The sequence below is a fragment of the Neopsephotus bourkii genome, unplaced genomic scaffold (genome assembly GCF_033783945.1).
Source record: "Neopsephotus bourkii isolate Nb327-2 ecotype Australia unplaced genomic scaffold, CSIRO-AGI_Nbou_v1 NB_414, whole genome shotgun sequence".
NCBI classification, from domain to species: Eukaryota; Metazoa; Chordata; class Aves; order Psittaciformes; family Psittacidae; genus Neopsephotus; species Neopsephotus bourkii.
In genome coordinates, this window is record NW_026900918.1 from 1,942,602 (window position 1) to 1,967,431 (window position 24,830).

Below are 24,830 nucleotides of genomic sequence, written 5' to 3' on the forward strand. Positions count from 1 at the left end.
TGCTGATGCTACAGAGCAGCTCCCCAGGGGATGAGCCTCAAGCAACCTTTTGGGATGCTCTCTTGGAAGATGGATCTTCCCAGAGCATCGGTCACAACCTGCGGGCAAGGTCCACCTCCGCTGGGGGGGATTTTGCCACTAAATTGCTCACCACCAGCTGAACAGGGCTATTTGGGCTGCACAGGGGTGCTTGGACACCCTTTGACCCCTGTCTCTCCCTATGCTCGGCCTGGAAGGGGAACCGGCTCATCCCGTGATCCCCACCAAGTGCCTGCACCCCAGCTTGCTCCGGAGAGCGCAGCGCTGCTCGCCCATGGCTGCTCTCGCACAGTGCCACCTTGTGGGTCCTGCCACGGAGCTGGAGCCAAGGCAAAGGCAAACCACAGCAGACGAGGGCGTCTCGGTCCGGCGGCGAATCCGGCTCCATCCACAGCATCACTGATGTAATTGTGCTCCATAAACACAGCCTGGGGGCAGGAGGAGGAGGCTGCGCTGGAGCGGGGATGGGGATGGCGAGCGTCTGCCTTTGGAATGGCTGGGAACGGGCCATGAGCCTGCTGAGCCTCGGTTTCCCCATCTTTAAGCACCGGGATAACTGCCTCTGTTTTCCTTTTGGCGTGCTCAGGGAACCGCTTCACGACGCTGTCAGTGGCTCCACCGTGTGTCCGTACCCTGGTCAAGAGCTGTTTTCGGATGGGACACGCAAAACCCACCTCCTGATCCAACATCAGCAGCCTCCACCTCCCACGAGGCTCTGAAGGTTCCCTGCCTCACTGTCATGGGACATCATTTAAAGAATAAACCCCCAAAACACGCGGTTTTGGCTTAAATTTCACACCTGGGTCTCTTTTCTCCCCCCACAAGGGCCAGAATCACCCTTTGCAGGTTGTCTCATTCTGCTGTTTTGTGGCACCAGGGCCCTGACACTCTGTGGGGTGGATGAAGCCAAATCCTGCCCCACTTATTTCCTGCCCCAGGGCTTTTCCATGGCAGCAGCTCATTGAGATCCCTGTGGTAGCTGCAACCCCAAGGATGCAACAGAGGCGCTGCTCAGGGTTTGCTTTTGCAGGCAGAAAGAGGGATCAAACAAACCGAGGTCCCTCCATGCTGTGGGGTGACCTGGGGACAATGAGCCTTGTCCAGGGCCTCCGGATCCTTGATCTGAGCCTCCTCCCAAGCCCAAAGACACCAGCACACACAGCACAGTGGGCAGCTCAGCACAGCAGTGAGCGCCACGTGTGGGTACCACAGACCCTGAGGTATCCCCCTGAGCCAGGCTCAGTGATGCAGCACCTGTAATCCTGCATCTGTGCCACCGCACTGAGGATGAGGAGGAGCTGGGAGCATCTCCATCACTACTCCACAGACCAGGGCCACACTGGGGCTCAGAGCTGCTCTACGTGTCCTGGTTATCATGCCTGGGGGATGTTTTCCCCCCAAAGCCTCCATCACGGCCAGTGCTGCTGCTCCAACCCCTTGTCACACACTCAACCAACATCTCCAGATGGTGCAGAGGTGCTCAGGGAACCTGCTCTGCTCCTTCATGGCTGCCACTGCAGCATGGATGAGTCCAGGTCACAGCCACAGTGATACCCTGATGGCATCTCCAGTGCTGGTGCATCTCATCTGGTCCCATCCATCCTGTTTCTTCCCCCCCTTTCTCATGCTCCCCAGGACTGATTCAACCCTGGAGATATCAAATGAGCTACAGAAGATGGTAGGGAAGGGAAGAGGCAGCCATACTCCCAGCCAAGCCTGTTCCTAAGCGGGTACCCAGCAGCTGAACTCACCTGGGGCTGCTGGAAATCCCTGGTCCTTCTCCAAAGGGGACCTCCAGACTCTCCCAGTGCTCCAGATAGGCCACCAGCAGTAGAACCGGGTGTTGTGCAGAGGAGTAGATGCTGCATCTTACCAGTTTGTGTGTACTGGTTGAACTGGTCCAGGATGGAAGATCACCTCCACGATGCTCCTGAAGCATCCTGAGTGAGCCTCTTGCAGAGGCTGGTGCTGGATGCGAATCAGAGGATGAGGGGAGACAGAAGGACACCAGTGGGGATGGACAGGCCAGGGAAGGACAGAGACATCGATCCCATGGGTGCCAAGAGCCCATTGCTTTAGCTCTTTCCAACCCCAAATCTCAGAGAGCCCCCATAGGAAACAGAGACACAGAAGAGTCGTGGTGAGATTTGGTAAGAAGAGACTTTAATCAGACTCCATTACATCTGTTACAGGGTTCTCTCCACTGCTGAGGAGTCGGGCCGGCACGGCACGCGTGGTAAATACACCGGCTACGAGGATACATGGGACAAGTTACTACGAGATCTGTGCTTTTACCTGTACAGGAGGGGTTCACCAGCGTTGTGCTTGCCCACAGGGGAGGTGGCCACATCCTCATGATGCCGTGTGTCCGTCCCCATGGTCACCAAGGCCCCCCGGCTCTTCTGGGTGAGACCCAGGCTCGGGGCAGGATGGGGATGAGAGGAAGGCAGTGGGGGTTGCTCCATGGAGGAATTGGGGGTTGCTCCATGGAGGGGTTTAACGTGATCTGACAGGGTCTGGGAGGAGGCCGGGGGCTGGATTGGAGGGGAAAGAGCCAAGGGACACCCAGGGATGGTGCCAGTCAGCAGAGTACACCCATCTCCAGCCATCCCCATCAGGGTGAAGGGCAGGTCCAGCCCCACCAGGGCACCAACAGCAGATCCGATGCTCTGGATGGAGCATCCCAGATCCAGCCCCCAGACCCACAGCACCGCCAGCACCAGCCATCCCCTCTCCAGACACACTGAACCCCTCCCCAGGTCTGTCCCCAGGGAGGGGACACTGGTTTGACCCCTCCTGATCCACCCAGCACATCCTTGTCCCCCACCATCCTGCTCTGAGCAACGGGATCCAGGCTGGGAACCGAGCAGGACAGGGATATCAGCAGTGGTTCCCCTTCCTTCTCCCACTGCCTGGAGGAGAACTGAAAAGTGCCTGTGCTCACAAGTAGCAGCTATTCCCTGTGCCTCTGTGGGGAAAAAGAGGGGAACAAGTGATTTCTAGGGCTAAAAGCTACTGAGGATCAGCCTGACCCGCAGCTCAGGACCCTGAGGAGGTGTGTGGAGGGAGAACCTGCCCCAGTGAGCAGGAGAAACTCCCCCCCTACACACACCCCAGGCTCCAAAAGTGACCGAGGACAGCGAGAAAGTGAATCCCAAACAAACCCATCCACACGGACACACACGGCATCTACGGACCAACACGCGCACGCTCACACGGCAACGACACGGATCACTTCCACTTGTAACACACAAGCCCAACCCCACACCCCGCGTCCAACACCGAGCAAATGCCACGAAGGAATACAGTATTGCCACAGATAGAAAGGAAGGTGTCATCCCTCCTCCTCCTCCTCTCTGCTGGATGCCCCAGGGATGATGGATGCCCTGGGCTAAGGCGGGGGGGGGAAGGAAGAGCCACACATGAGAACTCAAAAGGTAGAAATAGGTCCCAATATACAATGAGAATGGATCTGTACAGCACTGGGACTGGAAATAGGTCACGGGCCACTTTGGGATATGTTTTGTCATTTAACAGCATTTACAGTAACATTTACAGAGTAAATATACAATAGAAATAGAGACTCTCCAGGTTATGATTCCATCTCCTCTCTCTGCATATGCTTTATGTATCTATATAATAGAGCTTCTGTTGTTACCTTCATATTGACTTTGCCTCTTATTGACACTGCAAAGAAGAGAGGAGGAAAGCGAACACCTCCCTGGCTGGCTTGGGAATGGTGATGGGAGAGATGGAAGCCTGGATCCTTCCTCCCAGGGTCTGAGGAGCATCACGCCATGGGAGCAGATGGGACTGAGCCCTTTGGTGTCCTGCTCTGTGAACTCCATGGGAGCTGTGGTAGGAATCCAGCCCCGCAGTTAGGGGTATTGGGAAGGTGACTTTGGGCAACGATTTGGCTCATCCTCTGTCTGGTTGGGTGAAGGAAAGTGGGGACAGAGGGAGAAGTAAGAGATGGGAGGGAACATCCTGCCTAATGATGGGGAAATGCCACAGGGTTTGTGCTTCTCCCATTCAGAGACAATGTTTAATGTCCCTTTGCATGGGCAGGGGAAGGAGAAAGGCAGCAGCGGGGACGGTGATGGGGGGACCACTGCAGGAGAGCCCACACACGGCTGGCACTTCTCAGAGCCATCGAAGACTGAGCTGCTTTGGTTCAGGCCACGTCTCCATTTTCCCCATGGCAAATGGTTAATGAAGGGCCTGAGCTAATTGTCCAGGAAGAGTCTTAGGGTCAGCAGCCAAGCCCATGAAGAAGGGTTGCAAAGGATCACAGTCCACAAGAGAAACATCATTGAGGGGACCTCCTGGCCTCAGGGATGGCAAGAGAAGGTACCTTCTGACTTCACCTCCCAGCCAAAGGGAGAAACACGGTGTAGTAAAACCCATTGACATGAAAGCAGAGGAGTAAAGGGCTCATGGGCAAGCACCCACAAACTTGGCCTTCAGACTGGCTTGAAGCACCATCATGCATGATCTAAGCCCAGCAGAACCAAGGATGAGGAGTTCTCTCAGCTTTTGGAGACCATAGTAACATGCTGAGAGGAGAGAGGGGGCAAACGAGCTGCTGCTCTCCTGTCCCATTTGGGAAAGAAGGAAGATGCCACCTAATACTTGACAGCAATGCTTGGCTACATGTAGGATTCAAGGAAATGACCCTCAGGCACCGTGGGAGAGACTCGGAGCTGGGAGATCCCAACCTTTCCTAGACAGCCTGTGGAAAACCAACATAAGGTCCCATCAGTCTGGTCCCCAGACAATGTGGATGGGGGTGATAGAAGCCCCTGGGCTCTAACAAGGGATCACCAGCCTGGATCGAGAGCTAGCGGGGACACCAGGACCTGGCACTGATTCCCAATAACTGCTGCTCAGCAGATGCCTGCTGCCCCCAAGAGCTGGTTACCCCCACCTGAAGGCTGGTGGGCTCCTGTGGAAGTGCAACAGGAGGTGTTGCAGACCTCCTGGATTGAAGCTAGGAGAAACGAGGACCTGCCCGGGTCACTGCACTGGTGGGTGCAAGGGAGGTAAGTCAGGAGGTGGTTTCCTGAGAGCTAATCCAGGCCTGTGGTAGCGCTGGATGCCCCTGGAGAAGCTGGATGCTCCCCAGAGAAGCTGGATGCTTCTCTGCTTGTCCCTCTGGGACATCTAAAGAGTATGGCAAGAGGAGATGCTCACCATGCCAGGGGTTTGGTTCAGCAGAGCATCCCACACGTCAGGAGTAACTCCAAGAGAGCGCTCCTGACCCCCATCATGGGAACCCCATCCAGACCCCACACGCTCACCCATCTCAATCACCCTCACTTTGAGGTCCTTCTGCCACTCATCACAGTAACTGCCCAGCCACGGAGCACCCCATGGATGTGACACCTCCGTGGCCCACAACAACCCACAGACACTGTCCCCATGCTGGTGGCAACACAACAGATATCAAGGATCCACCATCCATTGTCTCACACCTTGCAATGTCTCAGCCAGCCCCGTGCTGCTCCCTGGCAACCCTGGTCAAAATGTGGGGGTTATTTAGGTGTGTCCACAGCTATAAAAACCTACAGGAGATACAACAACAACAACGATGGTGACAACAACAGCACCTTTTTGTGCTCCGAACATCGATGGGTAATTGTGCTCGTTGGAATAAGGCCATGACTCCTCCCGGCTAAAGGACAACAGAGTGGGAGGGAAGAGTGCTGGGTGACAGGAGGAAGTGTGCTGGCTTTCCACCTGCCTCCAGGTCCTTTTTCCAACCATCAGCTGCTTAGAAAAGAGCTTCTTTGCTTCAGGTTTCAGCTGCATTGAGAACAACTCTTGGAAAGGTATTGCAGCATCTCTTGTTCCTCCTCCCATCCCCGAAGGCTCGGGGAGATCCTGCCTTTCCACCCAGGGTTGTCGGAGGAGTCCTGCCCCTCCTGCAATCCCTTCTTCCTGATGTCATCCTAGAAATGGCTGCTTTTGGTTACGATTTTAAGAGGGGTTTCTTCTTCATCTTCCTTAGTAAGTAATTTTCCTGTTGCCTGGACAGCCAGGATCCACTCCCCAGTGACCTCCTCTCCCGGTGGGGGTGGTCCACAGGCAACCATCACAGTTCGGATTCCGGGGTGCTGGCCAGCATGTACCCGCTCCCATATCGTCCATTGGGGGCACTGCTCATCTCCATGGGGGAATTGCTCCCAGGACCCAGGTAGGAGCGGTGTGTGGGCATGGGGGACGGGGTCTCGCTGGGCACTTTGCTCAGGATGAAGCGGGTCTCATCATTGTCTTCCAAATTGGAGATGTCCTTCATCATCCGGCCCTTCTTGTAGGTGACAGAGAGGGCATTGGAGCCGTCCGACACGAGGTGGAACTGCCGGAGGATGAAGACCAGGGGCAGAGGGAGGGATGCCAGGATGATCAGAGAGATGAGGATGGCCATGGCCCAGGTTGGGTAGAAAAGGAACTTCTCTGCAGCCTAGAAGAGACAAACACCAGTGTCAAGGGGCTGTTACAGTAAAGGGGATGCACACCATCTCTAGACAATTCCTGCTGCCACTCTTCATCCTCAGGGGCACCACATGAAGCTGTTGGAAGGTGGCTTCAAATCAAGGAAAAGGCCATGGTCCTGCACACAGTATGTAGCTGTGGAAGCCAACCAAATCCAAGCTCTCATGTCAGAGCTGGCTGAAGGCTTCTGGGCAACGTGGACAAACCTGATGGCTTGCAGAGGATGAGTGGCCACAGGCAGGAGAGGAGAGGAGAAATGAGCAGAGCAGTGAAGTTCCCTATTGTGAGGGTGCTGAGGCACTGGAACAAGGTGCCCAGAGAAGTAAATGCCCCATCCCTGGCAGTGCTCAAGGCCAGGTTGGACACAGGGGCTTGGAGCAAGCTGCTCCAGTGGAAGGGGTCCCTGCCCGTGGCAGGGGTTGGAGCTGGATGATCAGAAGGTCCTGGGGATTCTATGAGCAGGGTGCTCTGCAGCTCTCAGCTGCCCCCTGCTCAGCGTGGACCACAGTGGGAGGTGATGGTGGGGAAGGGATCTGTGCTCACCTCCTCTTTGATCCAGGCGCTGTAGCCCGGGGGACTGACTCCCAGCTGGATGATGCTGGCAGTCATGAGCACGGCCATGCAGATGGGAGAGACGTACTTCCAGGTGTAGTAGTAGAACTGGTAGGGCCGGAAACCCAGCATTTCCGTCAGCTCCTGCATGAACCTGCCGAGAAGAAGAGATGAAACCATGGCATTGCCCCCTACAAGTAAGAGACTCCCACCCAGGAGCCCCCATTGTGAATTATGCTCAAGGTAGAGCCTGAAGGAAAATGCAGCTGATCCAGACAAGCATCCCAGTGTCCATCAAGCCTGCAGGACTGGTTGGAAACCTCCTGAGGAAAAGGCCATTTGAGCATTAGCCAGAGCCCCCTTTGCCAACTCATGGGCAGCAAGAACAGGTACTAAAGTGAACAAGGTCTCTTTCCAGAGCTACCTGGAAACTTCAAATAAAAGGGTAATTGCAACTGATAGAGCACTACAACCAACAGCAGATACCCAGTAGAAGGACTTGCTCCTGGGGCTGGGCTACACTTAGGGCAGGACAAGAGAATCAAGGTGAACCAAATGCCTGCCTATAAGGTAGCTTCTCCTGGAGTATTTGCTCCATCAGAGCTGGCCTCTTGAGGAAGAAATCATATGGAAAAGAGCTGGAAGGAGGGTTTTGAAAGGCAGGTGGTAACAGCAACTGTATGAAAGCCAAGAGTTATAACAAGAGTATTCTTGTTGTACAAATGTCTTACTTCTTAGTGCCGTAAATCCAGGCCACAGCGATGTTCTCCAGGATGACCACGACCGTGAGCGGCAGCGTGGCTGAGTAGTCATCAAACATGGTGACAAAGTAATTCCCAGAGCGCTGCACGAAGATCAGTCCCACCACAAAGGCAAAGATGCAGGAGCCAACTGTGGGAAGCAACGAGGCACAGTCAGAGCACCCCACATGGAGCCAAGGCCTCCACCACAAGGTCCATCCCCTGCACTAGCAGGGTCCAGTTACATGGCCACGATGTCCACACTCCCCTGGAGTAACTCCCCAGGACAACCGGGACCCTCCACCCCTTCCCAAGGAGGTTGCAGGAGAAAAGACCTCACCTGTGAACACTTCCTTCCGCACCTTGAAGGTGTCGATGATGGGTGTCGTGATGCCTGACATGGTCCCGATCATGCTGCCCAACCCCAGGTTTATCAGCATCAGGAAGAACATCACGGACCAAAAGGGTGAGGCTGGGAAGTGGGTCATGGCTTCTGTGAAGGCAATGAAGGCCAGGCCAGTTCCTTGCACCGACTGTTCAGGGGAAGAGAGGACCAAAGGATGAGAAGGAACATGTCCGGGTCAGCCTGCAAGCCCCTGCATGCCTCACTGAACCACTCTTTGGCTACACAGGTCATGCTTTGCCTAGAAAGGTTGGACCAGATGACCCTTGAGGTCCTTCCAACCTGGGATTCTAGGATTCTTCAAGGAAAGAAAAAATCCAGTCTGGATCCAAGCCTGGAAGCAGTGATGACCCCACTGGACTTGCCATGGACAGTGCTTTTCCCCACCCCAGGAAGGACCACTGTGTGCTGGGCAAGACCACAGGGAATCCCCATGCCTGGAGAGTCCCTAAAAATAGTTTTTCCCAATCCATGTGCCAGGAGTGACACAAGGGGAGCAGCTCCCACCAGAGAGAGCCAATGGGGAAGGTGACCTCTGGGTCCTCCCAAGAGTCCCACCAGGTACCTTGTTGAGTTCATCCTCCAACAGGCAGGGGTCCAAGCCCAGCTCTTTGAAGTGCGCCTCTTTCACGGTCATGATCACCCTGTACATCTCGTTGTAGTCTTTGGCTGTGAGGTGGGAGAAGTTCACGTGGGGTGGGATGAGGTCGTGGCTCAGCACGTTGGTGTTCAGGTAGCCCAAGATCTTCTCAGCGTTCCTAAGGGAGAGAGGAGCCTGGTCACCAGAGATGTCCCATTCCTCCCAGGGTAGAGGATGGGGCCTGACCATGGCAAGCCCTTTACTCCAGGCAGGATGAACCTCCCTGGGTCGTGTAACCCACGTGCTGGTCAGAGGACCTCTATTGTAGGTAAACAGTGATTTAGGCCATGTGAGAGAGGATGCAGATGGGAGCCCACCAGGGAATGGGTTCCCTGTGCTTCCTCCTCAGGTTTATCTCCTGCTCTGGGGCTCCACACTGCATGGCCCAGATGTTTTATGGATGCAGCTCAGTGTCTAAAGATAACACAGAGTGCATAAATTCACCTTCCTCCAGCTGCTTCTAGATACAGCTCAGCAGGTCCCTTCCCCTTGCAGACAAGGGAACCCTATGATGTGCAGGAACTGGAGGAAAGCCAGTTGATGTGACCAGACATGTTGGATTTACCTTCAATATGTAGACTAAGAGCCTATTTTAGAGCTGGATTTTAGGCTGGAGGAGCTGAATACCCAAATCCCTCTGGAGATCCAAGTCCTGACCATCAGGAATTTGTATCCCCCAAAACACAGCATCACCCAGCTCCAGAGCACTTACTCTATTGCCTCCAGACCCATCACCACCACTAGCAAGGACCTGCCCACCCCAAACAGAAAAGCATCAAATCTTACTCCACCACACATTTCTCATTCATGATGTTGGCCTTGAAGCCCAGCACAGCAAACACAACCAAGGTGGCCAGGACGGACGTGAAGAAGTTGATGAAGGAGACAAGGGTGGCATCAAAGTGGCAGTTGTTGTCCTGCTTGTTGTAGCTGGAGAAGGCGATGACTCCCCCAAAGCCCAGCCCCAAGGCAAAGAAAACCTGTGTAGCTGCCTCCCGCCACACCTGGGGGTCCAGCATCTTGTCCAGCTTGGAAGGAAGACATAGGAAGAAGTTGTTAAGTGGCTTGGTGGCCCCACAACTCATCCCAGTGGAGCCAGAGCTGAATTAAAAGGTTGGTTTGGGAGCAGCCATGGGCATGCTGTGATCTACCACATTCAGGTCTTGCATTACCCAGCTCTCATAGGTCCTTTTTCCCACAGAGGGGGAAACTGAGGCATGGAGGTGGGCAGGGGAAAGTCTGATCTGACCATGTCTTTGGGTGCTCCATCTGCCCCAGAGCCCAAGGTGGATGTCCAACCTTCCAGTGCAAAGCTTTACAGCTTCCCAGTGGACCACCTAGCAGCCCTGGGGAGCTGGTATCCCCATCCCTTCACCTAAGGGCTCCACATGTCACCCAGTGATGGTTCTCCATCCTCCCCTGGACATCTCCTGCCTCCAGAGAAGGGAGTGCTTGAAATCAAACATCTTGGCTGCTGGGTTTGTTTAACCTCCCAAACCACATCCCCCCTCTCCTGCGAGCCAGAGCTGGAGGCCTCTGAGCATCACTCGCCACGAGATCATCATTAATATCTTCTAAGAGGCTCTAACACCAGCTGAGATGATTCATCAACATCTCTGCTTAATTCATTAATTAGCTGGTTAATGATGCCACCAACAGAGGGTTTGCTGCCAGCCAGCATCTTCCCATGAAGTCTTTATAGGCCACCTTGGGCCACCCCCATGCCCCCACCCTGGCACCTGGGTACCTAAAAGTGACAGGAGTGATGCTGAGGCTCAAAGCAGCCCCAGGGTGGTGAGTTCACAAGGTTCTAGGCTGTGCTGGCCATACCCTGTGTTTAGGGTGCTGCTGGCACATCCTGATGCCGTATCAGGACCTCTGGTGTAGTTTGGGGTTAGTACTCTAGGTTTTGGGGTGGAAAATAGGGGAATAAACTGTGACCAGCCAGAAGAACCTGCTTAGAGTCTGCTGGGCTTGGGGGTTCTCACCTTGGGTGTGAACATGTGCATGATCCCATCCACCGCCCCGCGCAGCAGAAGTCCCCGTACCAAGAAGCAAACCAGCACCACGTAGGGGAAGAGTGAGCTGAAGTACATCACCTATGGCAAGAGGGATGCAACGTGGCCATGATCTCACCGGCTGAGCTCAGCCACCTCCCATCCAACCCAAGGACAGCACAACAGGGGTTTGCCCTCCCCAAAACAAGGTCTGCTCCTCAGGCAGTGCAGGGTTAAGCTGTGGAACTCCCCAGTGCAAGATGTTACCAGGGCAGTGCTGCAGTCACCATCCCTGCAAGTGTTCATACACCATGGACCCAAGGCCCTCAGTACCATGGGTTAGTGGTGGCCTTGGCAGGGCTGGGCAATGGTTGGACTGGATGAGCTTAATGGTCTTTTCCAAGCTGGTTGACTCTATGATTCTGTAAGTGCTGAAGCTCAAGTGGATTTGCACTGTGCTTGGAGACACTTCATCTCTTGGGGCTGCTGAATGTGCAGATATTGGTGTTGGCTCAGGAAAGCCCTAAAACACAGACTGCTGGGGCTCACAGTGCTCAAGGGAAGGAGAGCTCTGCATCCCCATCCCTTTCACCCAGGGCTGCAGGTTCCAGGCATGTTCCTGCTTCCTGGCACGATGGGTAGATGCAGATGGGGCTCCATTGTGGCTGCTGTTGTGGTCCTGCTTCCGCAGCTCACTACCATCCTGCTCTCAGGGAAGGGGTCTCCTTGCCCTCTGCTACCGGCTAACACACCAGATGTTTTGTAAAGCACATCTGGAGAGAGGGATGTTCAAGTGTCCCAGGAGACCGTACCCTTCTGCATCCCACCCCACTGCTTACACAGCCTTGCTTGAAACATCAGTGGCCTCTGCAGGCCAACAGCGTCTTCTGCTCCTCCCTGCCCTGCTTCTGCACAGAGACACAGTGCTCCTGATGCAAAGGAAGGCTCAGCTCTCACCCCTCCATCCTAGGAGCATCCTTCCAGATGGTGTGCATCAAGGGATCAAAGAGCTGATGGCCCCCCATGCAGGGGCTGGGCAGGTGACTTGGCTACCCTGATGTGGCTGGAAGTGTCAGTTGGATTGAGCCTCTTCCCTACACCCTCTTCTGATCTTGTTCTGGATCGCCCCAGAGAGAACCCCAACTCTGGAGGGGGTGGGAGCATCCCAAGGGACACAGCATTGCCCAGCCACCGAGCTCAGGGCAGGAGACTGTGGTCCAGGCAGAAGGTTTCTGCCCCAAGGACAGAGCCCAGCCAGGCTCAGGTGGCCACTGATACTCACCTTCCCTGAGGACTGGATGCCCTTGATCATGGCCAAGCCAACAAGGCTCCAGGCCACCAGCAGGCACAGGGTCATCTTCCAGTTGAGCCCCCCGCTCTCTGAGATGGAGTTGGAGATGTCCAGGGTCTCCCGGTACCAGAAGTAGGTGGTGGCCGAGCTCCTCTCGCATTCGGTCTCCACAACTGCAACCAAGCATAGGCATGGGGTAGAGTCACCACCATCTCTTAGGGGATGAACATCAGCTAATGTCAAAGACCTGCTGGAGCTGGCCAAAGAGGAACAGGAATTTATGGTGCTCATTGTTAGCAGGAAAAAGAGGAGATGGGCCATAAAGCCCAAATGAGACATTAAATACAGGCAGAGACATTTGCATGTGCTATAAAACGTCCCAAAGTGTCCCAAGGAGATGCTCAGATGCTATTAAACACCATTAGCTCCATCAGCATCTCGGTCAGGCTCTGATGGAGCAGCCAGGTGAGCCTTGCCTAGCTCTTGCTGCCTCCCTCCAGGATCCTGGGTCAGACCCCATCTCTGAGCACTGGGGCAGCCTGGAGACCCAAGCTCTGAATCCCCAAACTAACCAAACCCCATCAGTGGGGACAGACCCCAAGGTGGGGGAAAGGCTCATCCAGCCCAAGGAAAACATCTCCAAATGATCGAGGCAGCTGGACCAGAGAGTACCCAATGTCCCGGGAGACATCTCAACCTCCAGCGTGCCCAACCTGGGACTTACATTGGGTGTCCCCAGTGTCCCACAGCCCCCTGCCCTGGGGACTGCTCCCCCCCGTCAATGGCCACCTCTTACCAGCCACGGAGCCATTCCTCACAATGGGACACTCGCTCCAGGGAAGAGGGTACTGGAAGGACTTGAAGAAGTAGAAGATGCTCCAGCCGATGATGACGTTGTAATAGAGACCAACAAAGAAACACACCTTGGAGGAGGAACAAGGACATGGTGTTAAATCACAGGGCAATGATGCTGTCCCTAGGACACCTCTGGCTGGATGGGGACTCAGGGCCCATTCCCAAACCAACCCTGGGTTTACCCAGGGGTGGAACTGGAAAACCTCCCTTTGACCTCTCAATCCTCCACATGGGGCCCCTCAAGGCTTGCATCCAGGCTCCCCTCCCAAGCTTTGCAGCAGAATCCCCCTGAGGTAGGGGCCCAAGGGCACCCATGGGTGCGCTCACCAGGCAGCTGGCATAGCCAATGCCTCCCAGGCGCGGGCAGATGTAATTCCAGACGCCGATGCTGCCCCTGCGGATCCGCTGCCCCACCGCCAGCTCCAGGAAGAAGAGGGGGAGCCCGATGATGATGAGCAGGACCAGGTATGGGACCAGGTAGGCACCTGGCAGGGGAGAGAAAGCTCAGCATGGGCCCACCTCTGCCTGCTCTCATGCAGCCAGGGATGGAGGGCCAGGCTCTGCCTGGTCCATCGGTTCATTTGCAATGGATCTGGGAATGCAGATCAGTGCTTGGGCAGGAGAATTCAGCCATGGAGAGGAGCAAACACTTGTGCATGGAAGGAAAGTGTGTGCAACGTCCCCTGCCAGCATGAGCCTGTGTGGAATAGACCCCAACACACCTAAAGACACTGGATCCATGCATACACATCACCCCCCACACAAGGAGACACCTCCATGAGCCAACCCATGGCGACGTGCACATGGTCCTGACCGTCTTGGATACACGGGCAGGGAGCAGCTCCCTGTTGACCCAGGTCCTGCTGGCACACACATATCAGAGCACAGCCGAGCCCTCTGCACCAACACATCCCCCCATTGGCACCCCACATTCCCAGCACCAGCATCCCGGTGCCCCCGGCACGGAGCGAGGTGCTCTGGTAGGAGCAGAATTAATCCCTGCCTAATTGAGGAGGCTGAAGGGGAATTGGCAGCTCCCAAAGCAGAACCCAATGACCGTAAAGGCTGCAATGACTCACGCTGCAGCGCTCGGCTGATGGATTGCTCCGGCTCCTGCCAGGAGCTGAGGAACGGGCTCGGGAGCTCACAACCTGCAGGTGATCCATGGGCACATGAGGGACCCTGGATGCATTGGGCAAATCCCCAGCTGGATTTATGCCCCGGTGACAGCCACCACCCCCAGCTCCGGGCAGGACCTGTGGCAGATGATGCTGGTCCTGAGCCAGCAGGTTGGGATTGGGAGAATCATGGAATGGTTTGGGTTGGAAGAGCTTCTGCCCATTGGCTCATCTCAGTATCCTCCATGGCAGGTTAAACCCATTCCCCTTGTCCTCTCCAGGTTTCTTGTTTGCCCTTGCAGGTATAGGTGGATTGATAAATGGGGAAGCTGAGGCACAGAGCAGCAGATTGCTGAGCTTCCCTGAGCTTTTCCTTTTAGCCGAGTGTTATCCCCTCCCCTTCCCCATGGGGCAGGCACTGATTTTCTGCCTTCTCTTCCCACAGTATTTACCCCCCTTGGCTCCTGTCCTGTGAGGCAGATGGATGAGGGAGCTGGGCAGTGATGGAGGTGAGCAGCCCTGGGACGTGGTGCTGCTGGTGGCTGGTGTGGCAGGGGTTGGACTGGATGAGCTTTAAGGTCCTTTCCCACCCAACCCACTCTGTGATTCTCTATCTATAAACCAGGGGCAATGGTGGGTGCTGTTTGTAAAGCCTTTTTGATGACCTGCTCCCAACACCAGCTCCGTGTCCCAGTCTCTGCCCATCTCCTCCACTGCAGCAGCTCTCAGGCCTCTTGTAGGGTCAATTCCCTGTCCCCGCTTCCCATCACATCCGCCCTTCTGTCTAAAACCACCTGCTTAACGCTCCCCCAGTGCAGACAGCAAATCCACCAGGATGGATCCAGCCTGGGAACACAAGCCGAGCCAAAGCCCTGCAGACACACAGGACAGCAGAGCCCTCGGTGTAAGCACTAATTCCACTGCTGTGCCAGTGGGGAAACCGAGGCACGGCTGAGCTGAGTGCTTACAGAGCAGCAGGACTCTGGAGCTCCAGCTCTGGGTCTGAGCTGCCTCCTAAGCTCATTGAATCAGGAAAACCTGCTTGGAAGAAGCATAGAGCTGTGTGATGAATCCATCAGGGCACATCCATCTATCCCATGCCTGGATTCACCCCAGGCCCTGCCTTCAACCTCCTCCAGGCCACCCAGCAACCCCAACTGAGGGCACTGGGAGCCGTGTGCCAGTGGCTGGGGTGATGCTGGGATGCAGGAGCTGACCGCAGCTCCATGCCAGCCGAGAAGGGAGGGAATGGGGGTGGGAGCAGCCCTGGGGTGGGAAGTGCTGACTGGACAGGTTTTCCTTTGGGAGAATGACTCATCCTGAAGATGACACCAGAGATGTTTTAATTATTGAGAGCACTGCAGGCTCCCAGGCTGGGGCACGTCAAATGATGCAGCATTGGGGATGAGGGAAGTGCAAGGGGAAAAGGGGGAAGCTGGGCTGCTCCTGGCCTTATTCAGTGCTATTTGACTGAGGCTGCTTCTCCTCACTGCAAAGGCCGAGGGCTGGGTCTGGGGTAATGAAGAGCAACCCATCAGTGTCATGAAGGGTGCCAGGTCTCAGCATGGCTGGGGGAAACCTGGCCCTCTGGGCTGCTCCTGCTCAAGCAGGGGGCATGGGGTGCAATGGGAGGATGGGGTGGCTGGAAGGAGGGCTTGGGAAAGTGCTGGAGCCTCCACAACGTGGCTTCAGGACATAGGGAAATGGTGGGGCTCCTCCTTCCTGCTCTGTTTTCATAGAATCATAGAGCAGTTTGGGTTGGAAAGGACCTTAAGGTCATCCAGTTCCAACCCCCCTGCCATGGGCAGGGACACCTCACACTAAACCATGGCACCCAAGGCTCTGTCCAACCTGGCCTTGAACACTGCCAGGGATGGAGCATTCACAACCTCCCTGGGCAACCCATTCCAGTGCCTCAGCACCCTAACAGGAAAGAACTTCTTCCTTATATCCAATCGAAACTTCCCCTGTTTCAGTTTGAACCCATTACCCCTTGTCCTGTCACTACAGTTCCTAATGAAGAGTCCCTTTAACCCGTTTCCAAATTGCCCCAGCAGGAATTGGGGGCTGCAGGAAGAAATCCTGGCTCCAGGCTGAGATTCCCCTTGACTTTGGAGTGGGTGGCTGGAAACCCTTCAGGAAGAGTCTGCATCCCTGAACTGCTGAATGCTCAATGCCCCTGGCTGCCCCCTTCCTCCTTCAGAGCCCCCAAACCCCACAACCGAGCCCAAATAAGCCCCAGGATGCCCACCCTGATGTGCAGCAAGGCAGGACTGAGCCATATCCCCTTCCCAAGGGCTGAGCCCATCTCCCACCTCCTCCATTCTTCTGGCAGAGGTAGGGGAAGCGCCAGACGTTGCCCAGCCCCACGGAGTAGCCGATCTGCGCCAGGATGTACTGCAGCTTGCTGTTCCACGCCGGCCGGTTCTCCGCGTCCAGCTCCTCATCCCCATCCTTCTGCTTGTCCCAGGTCTCCCCTGTCACGTTGAGGACGCTGCGTTTGTAGTCCACGGGCTCCTCATGGGCCAGCAGGTCGGCCACCGACTCGGTGACATGCTCGCTGCTGTGCTCCCGCTGCGTCACTTTGCTGTTCTTCGGCATCGGAATGGCTCCACGCGGCCCCAAGGGGCGGGATGGGGCGAGGGGAGAAGAGGAGCTTCCCACAGGGAATGGCACCCGGGTGAGCTACGGCTCGGGCCTCACCTCCTCTTCATCAGCAGGACCTGCATGGGTTGACAGAGGGTGAGATGGTTTTGCCTTGCTGGTGGGACCAGGGTCTCCATCACCCCCATGGCTTGGGGACCTCCCTTTGGACTGGGGGATGCTAAGGACCCCCTTCGTCATGACTGATGGACCCTGCGCACCCCTTGATTCAATGTTCATAGACAAAAACCTCCTGCAACCCACAGGAGGGCATTCCCCTTGACTGCAGGGGCTGGTGCTGAGTGATGGATCCGGTCACATCACTGTGATGCCTCTTGTCCTCTCTAACTACCCTGGACTAGCGGCTGATCCCCCCACAAGGGCTGATAGCACATCCAGCACTGGTCCCTCCCTCCTGGCCCATAGGCAGAGTCCAAGTTGAGCCCCACAGCAGCTTGGAAGCACTCACGGGATGGTGACAAACACCCAGGCTGTATCTCTGTCCCTGGATGTTATCAGGAGTGACTTAAAAGCCTGGGAATCTGCATCTAAATCTTCCCAGGCAGCTTTACAGCAGATAACGGCTGCAAAACAGCAGCTGCCAAGGCAAAGCCATCACTCATCCTGGCTCCTCCACCTTCCCAGCCTTGGTCACAGGCCAGGGAGAGCCGTACCGGCCCCAAGCCCGCAGCATCCGTGTGGTTACACCAGTTCACACCAGTTCGCCCACTCCACCTCATTCCCAAAACCAATGGCACCAGTTCCCATGGGCGCAGAGCTTGGGATGAGCACAGGCAGGGTAAGTTCTGGACCCAGGGAGGGAGCGTGGGTGATGAGCGGATGTGCGTGGTGGGTCACACATTTCCACTAGGGCTTCCTCTCCATACTGGGAGGACTGGGGGTGAGTGACTGCTCCCATCCCAAGCAGGGACCATGGTGCTTCACCAGCTGGGGAGGAGGAAACACAAGAAACCCCACCAGAAACCCCACATCTTGGAGGAATGATTCTCCCAAAGGGCCATGCTTCTTCCCTCTGTCCACCCTTTCCAGAGGACACCAGGCTGGTCACTGGCCCTTGGAAGAGTGATGGTGATGTGCTCAGGGCCCTCTCCCAGCCCAATATGGCTGTAGCATCACCTCACCTTGAGGGCTTTACATTCAGTTCAGAGCTCATACAAGACCCAGGTGGTATCTCAGAGGTCATATAACCCACCAGCACAGTCCTTGGGGCAGCCAAGCCTCATCAGGTAGCCGATGGCTACCAGGATGGATGATACAGGATGGGGGATGCAGGATGGACCTCCCGCTGTCCCCTCTGCTGAGCCAAGGTACAACTCTCTCCTGATTTCCCACAGCCATCCCATCTCTTCTTCCCTTTGGCCCAACATCCATCTTTTAGACCCAATTCAGCCCATTTCAGAGCAGCAGGTTCAGCCTGGGCAGCAAAGCTCATTCCCAACCAACGCACAGCATTCCCAACCCGGAGCGGGAGGGATGCAAAGCGTCGGCAGTGGGAATCCTCACCCTCCCTCGCCTTCACCTTGCTGTTTTTTCACCCCTGAAGAAAGTTCCCCCTTTGCCAGGCCCTGTTCCTATTAAAAAAGCTATTTCTGGCCGTCGGCTGCATCCGTTGCCAGGCAACGGTGTCGGCTCCGCATCTTCCCTGGATCTGGCTCTTCCGGAGAAGCCGCTTGAATTATTCCTTCAAGCCTGGGCCAGCAATGTTTAACTTCCTAACAAGGGCCCATTCATATAAAACACTCACAGCTCAATCGTGGCAATTACCAGCACGTGGCTGGAGCATCCTCAGCCAGGCCGGACACAGACACAGAGGGGAGGGAAGGGAAGGGCTCCATCCAGCTGCCAGGAAATCACTGGGATTGCCATCGATTTTCAACCAGGCTCTTTATGGATTGGTGCAGACCTGGTTCAGTCACCCATGAGCTGGTTGGTGCTCCCTGGCTGCTCAGCAGCCACTTTAGCTCCTTCTGAGCAAAGGCAACTCAGACCTTCAGGAGGACTGAGCCTCTGTGGTTAAAATATGCTAAGGATAGAGCCTAGAAAACCTGGGATCTCCTGGTTGAGCCCCTGAGCCCCCAGAGCTCAGAGCCCCATGGAAGGGGAACCCAAACTGCTCCCCTGGGACAGCTCAACCCCTTGGAGCAAAGCCTGGAGATGCCCAGCTCCAGGGATGCTGAGCCAGGCCAGCGCACTGGGGCCAGGATGGACCCCAAAGCACCTCTCCCTGGACCTCCACCTATCCCCATCCTCAGTTTAGGTCCCCCAAGCATCCTTAGGAGCTGAGAGGCAGCAGGTCCTTGAGGAGAAGGTTTCTTCAAGCACCTCCAAAGCCCCAGGGGCTCTTAGCACCTCGGAGGACACCCATGACAATAACATTCCCAAAGGATTTGGGATGCTTGGATGCTCTCCCGGGGTGGAGCAAGAGCTCTGTAGGCACTGGGACAGCAAAGGTACAAGCCTTCCTCCCCATGGGAGATGCACCCAAACTCAACTAGAGCAGGGAATAACCATGGCAGGAGCACAGCCAACACCAGCACAAAGCCACTGGCACACATAGCACAGAGACCTGATCCTGGGAGCAGCGAGGTCAGCATTCCAGAGCATCCTGCATCACCTGCAAGCTCAGCAGCCCTCAGATGGGAGAGCAGGGTCTGAATCCACCCGGGAGAGGTATTTCCATTCCTTGCTTCCATTGGAAAGGGAACTGGATCAGGACTTCATCTGCCAAAAATAACACCCACCCTGCGAGGAAGCGGCGGCTCAGCTGACGAGCAGGAGCTCGCTGCGCTGGGCAGAGATAGCAAACCCCTGGCACTGCCAGATGGAGATTCAGCTCCGTTCCTTCGCCTTCGTGACCTGAATTCTCTTCCATGTGCATTTTCCCTTCCTCTTTAGAAGACAGATTCGAGTCTTTCAGAGCCAACCCTCAATCACGGTGCCCCTTTGCGCTTACACCACTGCAGCGGGTCCAAGGCACGTGGTACAGGCTGCGTTCAGCCCACCCAGGGAAGGGGCAGAGAAGGAGAAGCTCTGCTACACCCAGGAGGTTTGATCCCTACCCTGTGGCTCCCATTGACCCCAACTGGAAATGGAAACACCCACTGGGGACAGGCTGCTGCTCGGGATGAGCGGAGAGCTCTGGGAGCTGAGGGTATCACATCTCCCAGCCCTGCCTGCAGCATCACGGAGCATTCAGCAGGGCAGGGATGCTCCAAGCCATGTGTCCTGCCTCAGCTTGTCCTTGCTTTCTTGGGAAGGTGGCTGGAGAGCAATAAAGGAGGCTGGAAACGTGTCAGCAAAGCTTTCAGCCAGGCCTGGGAGTGCAGAGGCAGGCAGGGGGGCATGGGGATGGACAGCCACCAACACGCTCTGGGGCTGAAGGATGGGCACAGGGGCAGATTTCTCCTCTCCTATATCCAGCTTCTACACTTACGCCCTGTTTGACTCCATAAAGGGGAAAATGAGGCAGGAAGAAACAGGCTGAGATGGAGTGAATTCACAGTTAACACTGAAACCATAGGGATTCTCTGCTGGTGCCTCCCTACCCCAACACCTCTCCTTGAGCTGTGACTCTGCTGCACTCAGCTTCCAGGCAAATCCCCCGCAGCTCCTAAAGGAGAGGGGGAAGATGCTCCTTGAAAAGCATCCTCGCTCCATCAAGGTCACAGAGCAGGGAAGGGAGGGAAGTGCAAAGGGCCAGAGAGAGGCAACGAGGGCCTCCAGGAGCTGGAAGGCCACTGTCAGGCTTGGACAGGGAGACCTGAGCATCCATTCACAGCTCCACATCCTCCTAACACCCACAGGGACAGGGAAAGCTTGCACACAGGAGCAGGCTGCTTGCTGCAGATGGGAAGGGGAAGGGATGGATCCAAGGTCACCCAGGAAGCCAGAGAGCCTGGGAAGGGGGGAAGGAACACGCATCCCTCCTGCATCCCTCCATACTCTGCAAAGCCAAGCAGCAAAGGGAAGGACCCTGGGTGCACAACCTGCCTTTGAGACCAGATCAGGAACAAACCAGCTCCAGGCCCATACCTGCTGCTCCCTGCAGTCCGGAATGCCTCTAGGATGGGACAAGGATCACCCTGGCAGAGCAGGTCCCTTGGGATGTATCCCACTCCTACAAGCTGCAAGAAACCAAGGGCAGGACCCTCTCAGCAGCATCCAAACTCCGCTTCCAAGCCATGAGCAGAGATCTTTGTCCCCAAGCATCGCAGCCCTGATCCCCCCAGCCCTGCTCCAAGGACCTCACTGCACCCACTGCCATAAAACCCTAAGGCTGGTCCAAGATGCCTCCATCTTAAATCCATTCCATGCTGGGGCTTGCTCCTCCCTGCTCATCCTCTCTGGCTCCACAGGGAAGGGTTTTGCCATCTGCGCTCAGTGGGGCTTCTCCCTTTCTCCAAATGATCCCTGTAAATCAGCACCAGGCCCTCACCACCCCGCAGGGATGACACGAGGTGACTCAATCCCACCAACGGAGCTGCACCCTGGGGTGCTCCCTCCCCTACACCCACCCATGAAGAGGCACAGCCAACCTGATGGGACAGCCCAGGGTGACCGGGGAAAGGGGCACCCATAAGAAGCTTCGCTGGAACCAAGCTCCCAATGGTGTGGGACCAAGAGCAGCTCGGTGCTATGCATCCGGTGGTGCTGGGGATGCTCTTGGCTGTGTCCTTCCCATGCAAACACCCAGGTCTGTTTTAGCATCGTGACACAGGAGCGGTTCACATTGGCTGATGAATCAGAGCTGCCTCCGCTTCTGTCTTACACCCACTCAAGTGGCTTTCACCGGTGAAAGCACCCAGATGTTATAAATAACCCCCCATCTCCCACAAAGACAAGCAGAGCTGGCACCACACGCTCCCAGCTCCGGGGGGTTCATGCCCCATGGGATGCTGTGGCATTACAACAGCTCTTCCCTTCAATACATGCCAAAAAAGACCTTTGGAAAGAGCAGTTTTGCTGCTGGGTCATGAGACAGACACAACAGCACTGGAGGAGGGGGGGCCAGCTCTTGGGCTGGTCACGAAGTGCATGAGCACATTGATTCAGTGAATCTGCTCTCCTCCCGTGACTCATTTAGTAGCGTGAACACCTCCATCAGCTGCAGTAGCATGACAGCCGTCATATGAGCACTCCAGGGCTCCCTTTCGCTCCCCAGATGATCTTTTCCCAGTTAGATCCCTCTTAGCTCACCCCATCCAGCTGCCCGTTAGCGACTGACCCCAACCCCAGGCCTGGTTTACCCTAAAAGGCAGCAAACCGGGTGGTACCCAGAGCCCTCTGCAAGCTCCTGCTTCTCCCTCTGGTAATTCATGATGCTGCTGCTACGGTTGTAAACAAACAAGTCCAAAGAGACCCAAGGATGGGGTAAAAGCAGAGCAGCTCCTCCTAAGGCAATGGTTTGCTCTGGGTGTGCGTCGAGCAGCACCTGATCGAGGGTGAGTTTCATCCTCGTGACTCCAGCTCGGGGGGAGAACTCCAGGGGAGTCACTCCACATTCCAACCAAACCCTTTTGTTCCCATTGACTTCAACAGCCGTCTCCGACTCATCCCAGCGGACAGCGCAGACCCCCATTTCCTTGCCCTTCCAAGCAGCTGAGCTGTCACCAAAGCAGCATCCAGGTTCCTTGACCTAGTCCTGACACCTCCACAGGAATATTCACAAGGAACTCTATGCCCTGCCAAGAATAACTCCGCTGCTGTGGCGTTTTGGGGGTATTTTTCCTACCGAGACCAGAAACAGTTGCATCAGCTCCTGCTGGATTCAAAGCCCAGGTGTCTCAGGCACAAGGTATGATCCAAGAAGCAAGATTTCACCTTCCGAGCCCTTTCCAAAGAGCTGGGAGCAGATTTCTCAGCTGGTTTAAGCCCCATATCCCCAGAATGATGTAAATGTGCCTGTGGCCAAGATGCCAGCCCGAAACACGCACCTCCAGCGATGCAATACGGGCGAATAAGGACTCCCCACACCCAGTAGTGAGAACTGTACCAGTAACCAGGACCCCAAACCCCATTTTTTCCTCCTCAGAACCAGACATCTACATTCAGGGAGCAGCATAGAAATAAAAGAAGGGGAAAATAACCCACCCCCCCCCCCAGCACTTGGGGGGCCAGGGATGAAATCCTCATCGCAACCAAATGCTTTCTCCTCTCCCAATGTTATTGTCAAGGTCAACCTGGAAGCTGCATTTCCACCCATCCTCAGGCTCAAACGGGGTGAGCCCCCACCAACCCCAGCCGGGCGGCCAGTGCCATCCCCTGTGGTCCCCCCCAGCCTCTCCAGGGTGGCTCAAGCCGTTTGCTGTCTCTTAATGTCCCCCCACCGCCCTCGATGCCTTCACACCTGGGTGTCCCCCCCACTGCCACCCCCTCCCCAGGGACGGGATCTCCACCCCACCAAGGGGCAGCGGTGGGGGGGGCACGGACAGAGCCGGCAGCGCTCGGTGAGACCGGAGACCCTCGGAAGGAGCATCCTTACCTCGGGGTGCGGCGGGGCTCCGGGGGGGGGGGGAACTGACCCGTTAACGGGAGAAACTGAGCAAATCCTGGAGGAAACGGAGCAGATTCCCAGGAGAAATTGATCCGGTTCCTGCCCTCGATGAGGAAAGGAGGCGGCGGCGGGGCCGGTACCTGGGTCCCGGTGCTGCGCGGAATCGCTGTCGCTGAGGAGGAGGAGGAGACGCTGCCCGAGGGGACCGGAGGCTGCGGGGATGGGCGGCTGCGGGGAGGGGGGGAGCCGGCGGCCGCTTTCCCTTTCCCCCCCCTCTCCCAACCCGCCCTCCGCTGCCACCGCTCGGCGGATGCGCGCTGGGCTCGGCCCGGCCCCGCTGCCGCTCGCCGGAGGGGAGGTAACTCCGATGGGCTCCCCAGCAGACAAAAAGCACCGAAAGGAAAAGCGATTGAAAATAGGAAGCAATAAGGGATGAGGGACACGCAGCCCCTGACGCAGGCTTGAGTCACCAGGGCTGCACGTCAAAGCTGGGGTACCGGCACCCCCCTCCCCCCATCTCTCTCAGATGAGGGTTCTGGCATTAAAAAGGCAGAAATAAACAGAAACGAGTCCGGCCCGAAGGGGGAATTTGGATTTTCCCATCCCAGAGCTGTGGGGAAAAGCAAAACTCCCTTTATAACATCCCCTGCCCCAAAAGAGCGGCCTCGGGGGGGTCTGTGGGGAAAGGTTGGAGATTGGGGAACCCCTATCATAGAATCCCAGCCTGGTTTGGGTTGAAGGGACCTTAAAGCTCCTCCAGCTCCAACCCCTGCCACGGGCAGGGACCCCTTCCACTGGAGCAGCTTGCTCCAAGCCCCTGTGTCCAACCTGGCCTTGAGCACTGCCAGGGATGGGGCAGCCACAGCTTCTCTGGGCACCCTGTGCCAGCGCCTCAGCACCCTCACAGGGAAGAGCTTCTGCCTAAGAGCTCAGCTCAGTCTCCCCTCGGGCAGGTTCAAGCCATTCCCCTTGGCCTGTCCCTACAGGCCCTTGTCCCAAGCCCCTCTCCAGGTTTCCTGCAGCCCCTTTAGGCACTGGAGCTGCTGTAAGGTCTCCCCTTCAGGAGCCTTCTCTTCTCCAGGCTGCCCCAGCCCAGCTCTCTCAGCCTGGCTCCAGAGCAGAGCTGCTCCAGCCCTCGCAGCATCTCCAAGGATGCAGAGGAGTCACTGTCTCAGACCACACAGGGACAAAGGGAAGCAGTCAGGACCCAGATTCTGCTCCCCATAGCTCAAGTGTGGAACCTGCCCAGTGATGCTTGCTGCTGGCCCAAAGCCTGGTGACCCTCACGGACCCCAGACCCAACACTGAGCTCAGAGGGCACCACATCTCCACCCACATCACTTCTCTCCCACACCAAAGCTGAGCCCAGGAGCAGCACAGACCGGAGCAAGGGTGAGCTGGGGGTGTAAGCCAGCTTTAGAGGATGAGATACCTGCATCTATGAACTCACCTTGAATGCTGATGGTGAAATTCTGCAGTAAGAGTCCCATTCACATCCCAACACAATAGGATATGGTGACTCCAAGTCAAAAACACACCTTCT

The 24,830-nt window shown here is 56.2% G+C and overlaps 2 protein-coding genes across 4 annotated transcripts in view; both read right to left on the reverse strand.

The window, feature by feature from the left end:
- The window catches only part of STRIP1 (striatin interacting protein 1), a 116,014-nt gene that overhangs the window by 46,768 nt on the left and 44,416 nt on the right, over window positions 1-24,830 (reverse strand). The window lies entirely within an intron of this gene.
- Window positions 5,053-23,520, reverse strand: SLC6A17 (solute carrier family 6 member 17). Of its 3 annotated transcripts, none has more exons than XM_061349536.1 (12): window positions 23,428-23,520; window positions 16,446-16,853; window positions 13,340-13,497; window positions 12,954-13,080; window positions 12,149-12,330; window positions 10,858-10,968; window positions 9,656-9,897; window positions 8,795-8,987; window positions 8,167-8,359; window positions 7,818-7,977; window positions 7,078-7,240; window positions 5,053-6,502 (listed from the first exon to the last, which is right to left on the reverse strand). In XM_061349536.1, the coding sequence occupies exons 2-12, from the start codon at window positions 16,729-16,731 to the stop codon at window positions 6,134-6,136; spliced, it is 2,184 nt and encodes a 727-aa protein (XP_061205520.1). In that variant the 5' UTR covers window positions 16,732-16,853; window positions 23,428-23,520; the 3' UTR covers window positions 5,053-6,133. The 3 variants fall into 3 exon arrangements, with proteins under 3 accessions (XP_061205520.1, XP_061205521.1, XP_061205519.1); XM_061349537.1 differs by lacking the exon at window positions 23,428-23,520 and adding an exon at window positions 23,276-23,290; XM_061349535.1 differs by lacking the exon at window positions 23,428-23,520 and adding an exon at window positions 20,827-20,944.

Excerpts from the sequence above, each read along its gene's own strand:
- SLC6A17 (XM_061349536.1), bottom strand. The coding sequence starts at position 16,731 with ATGCCGAAGAACAGCAAAGTGACGCAGCGGGAGCACAGCAGCGAGCAT. Across the intron at positions 13,498-16,445 it reads CTGCCAGAAGAATGGAGGAG|GTGCCTACCTGGTCCCATAC; the intron begins GTGGGAGATGGG and ends CTCCCCTGCCAG. Across the intron at positions 13,081-13,339 it reads TTGGCTATGCCAGCTGCCTG|GTGTGTTTCTTTGTTGGTCT; the intron begins GTGAGCGCACCC and ends TCCTCCTCCAAG.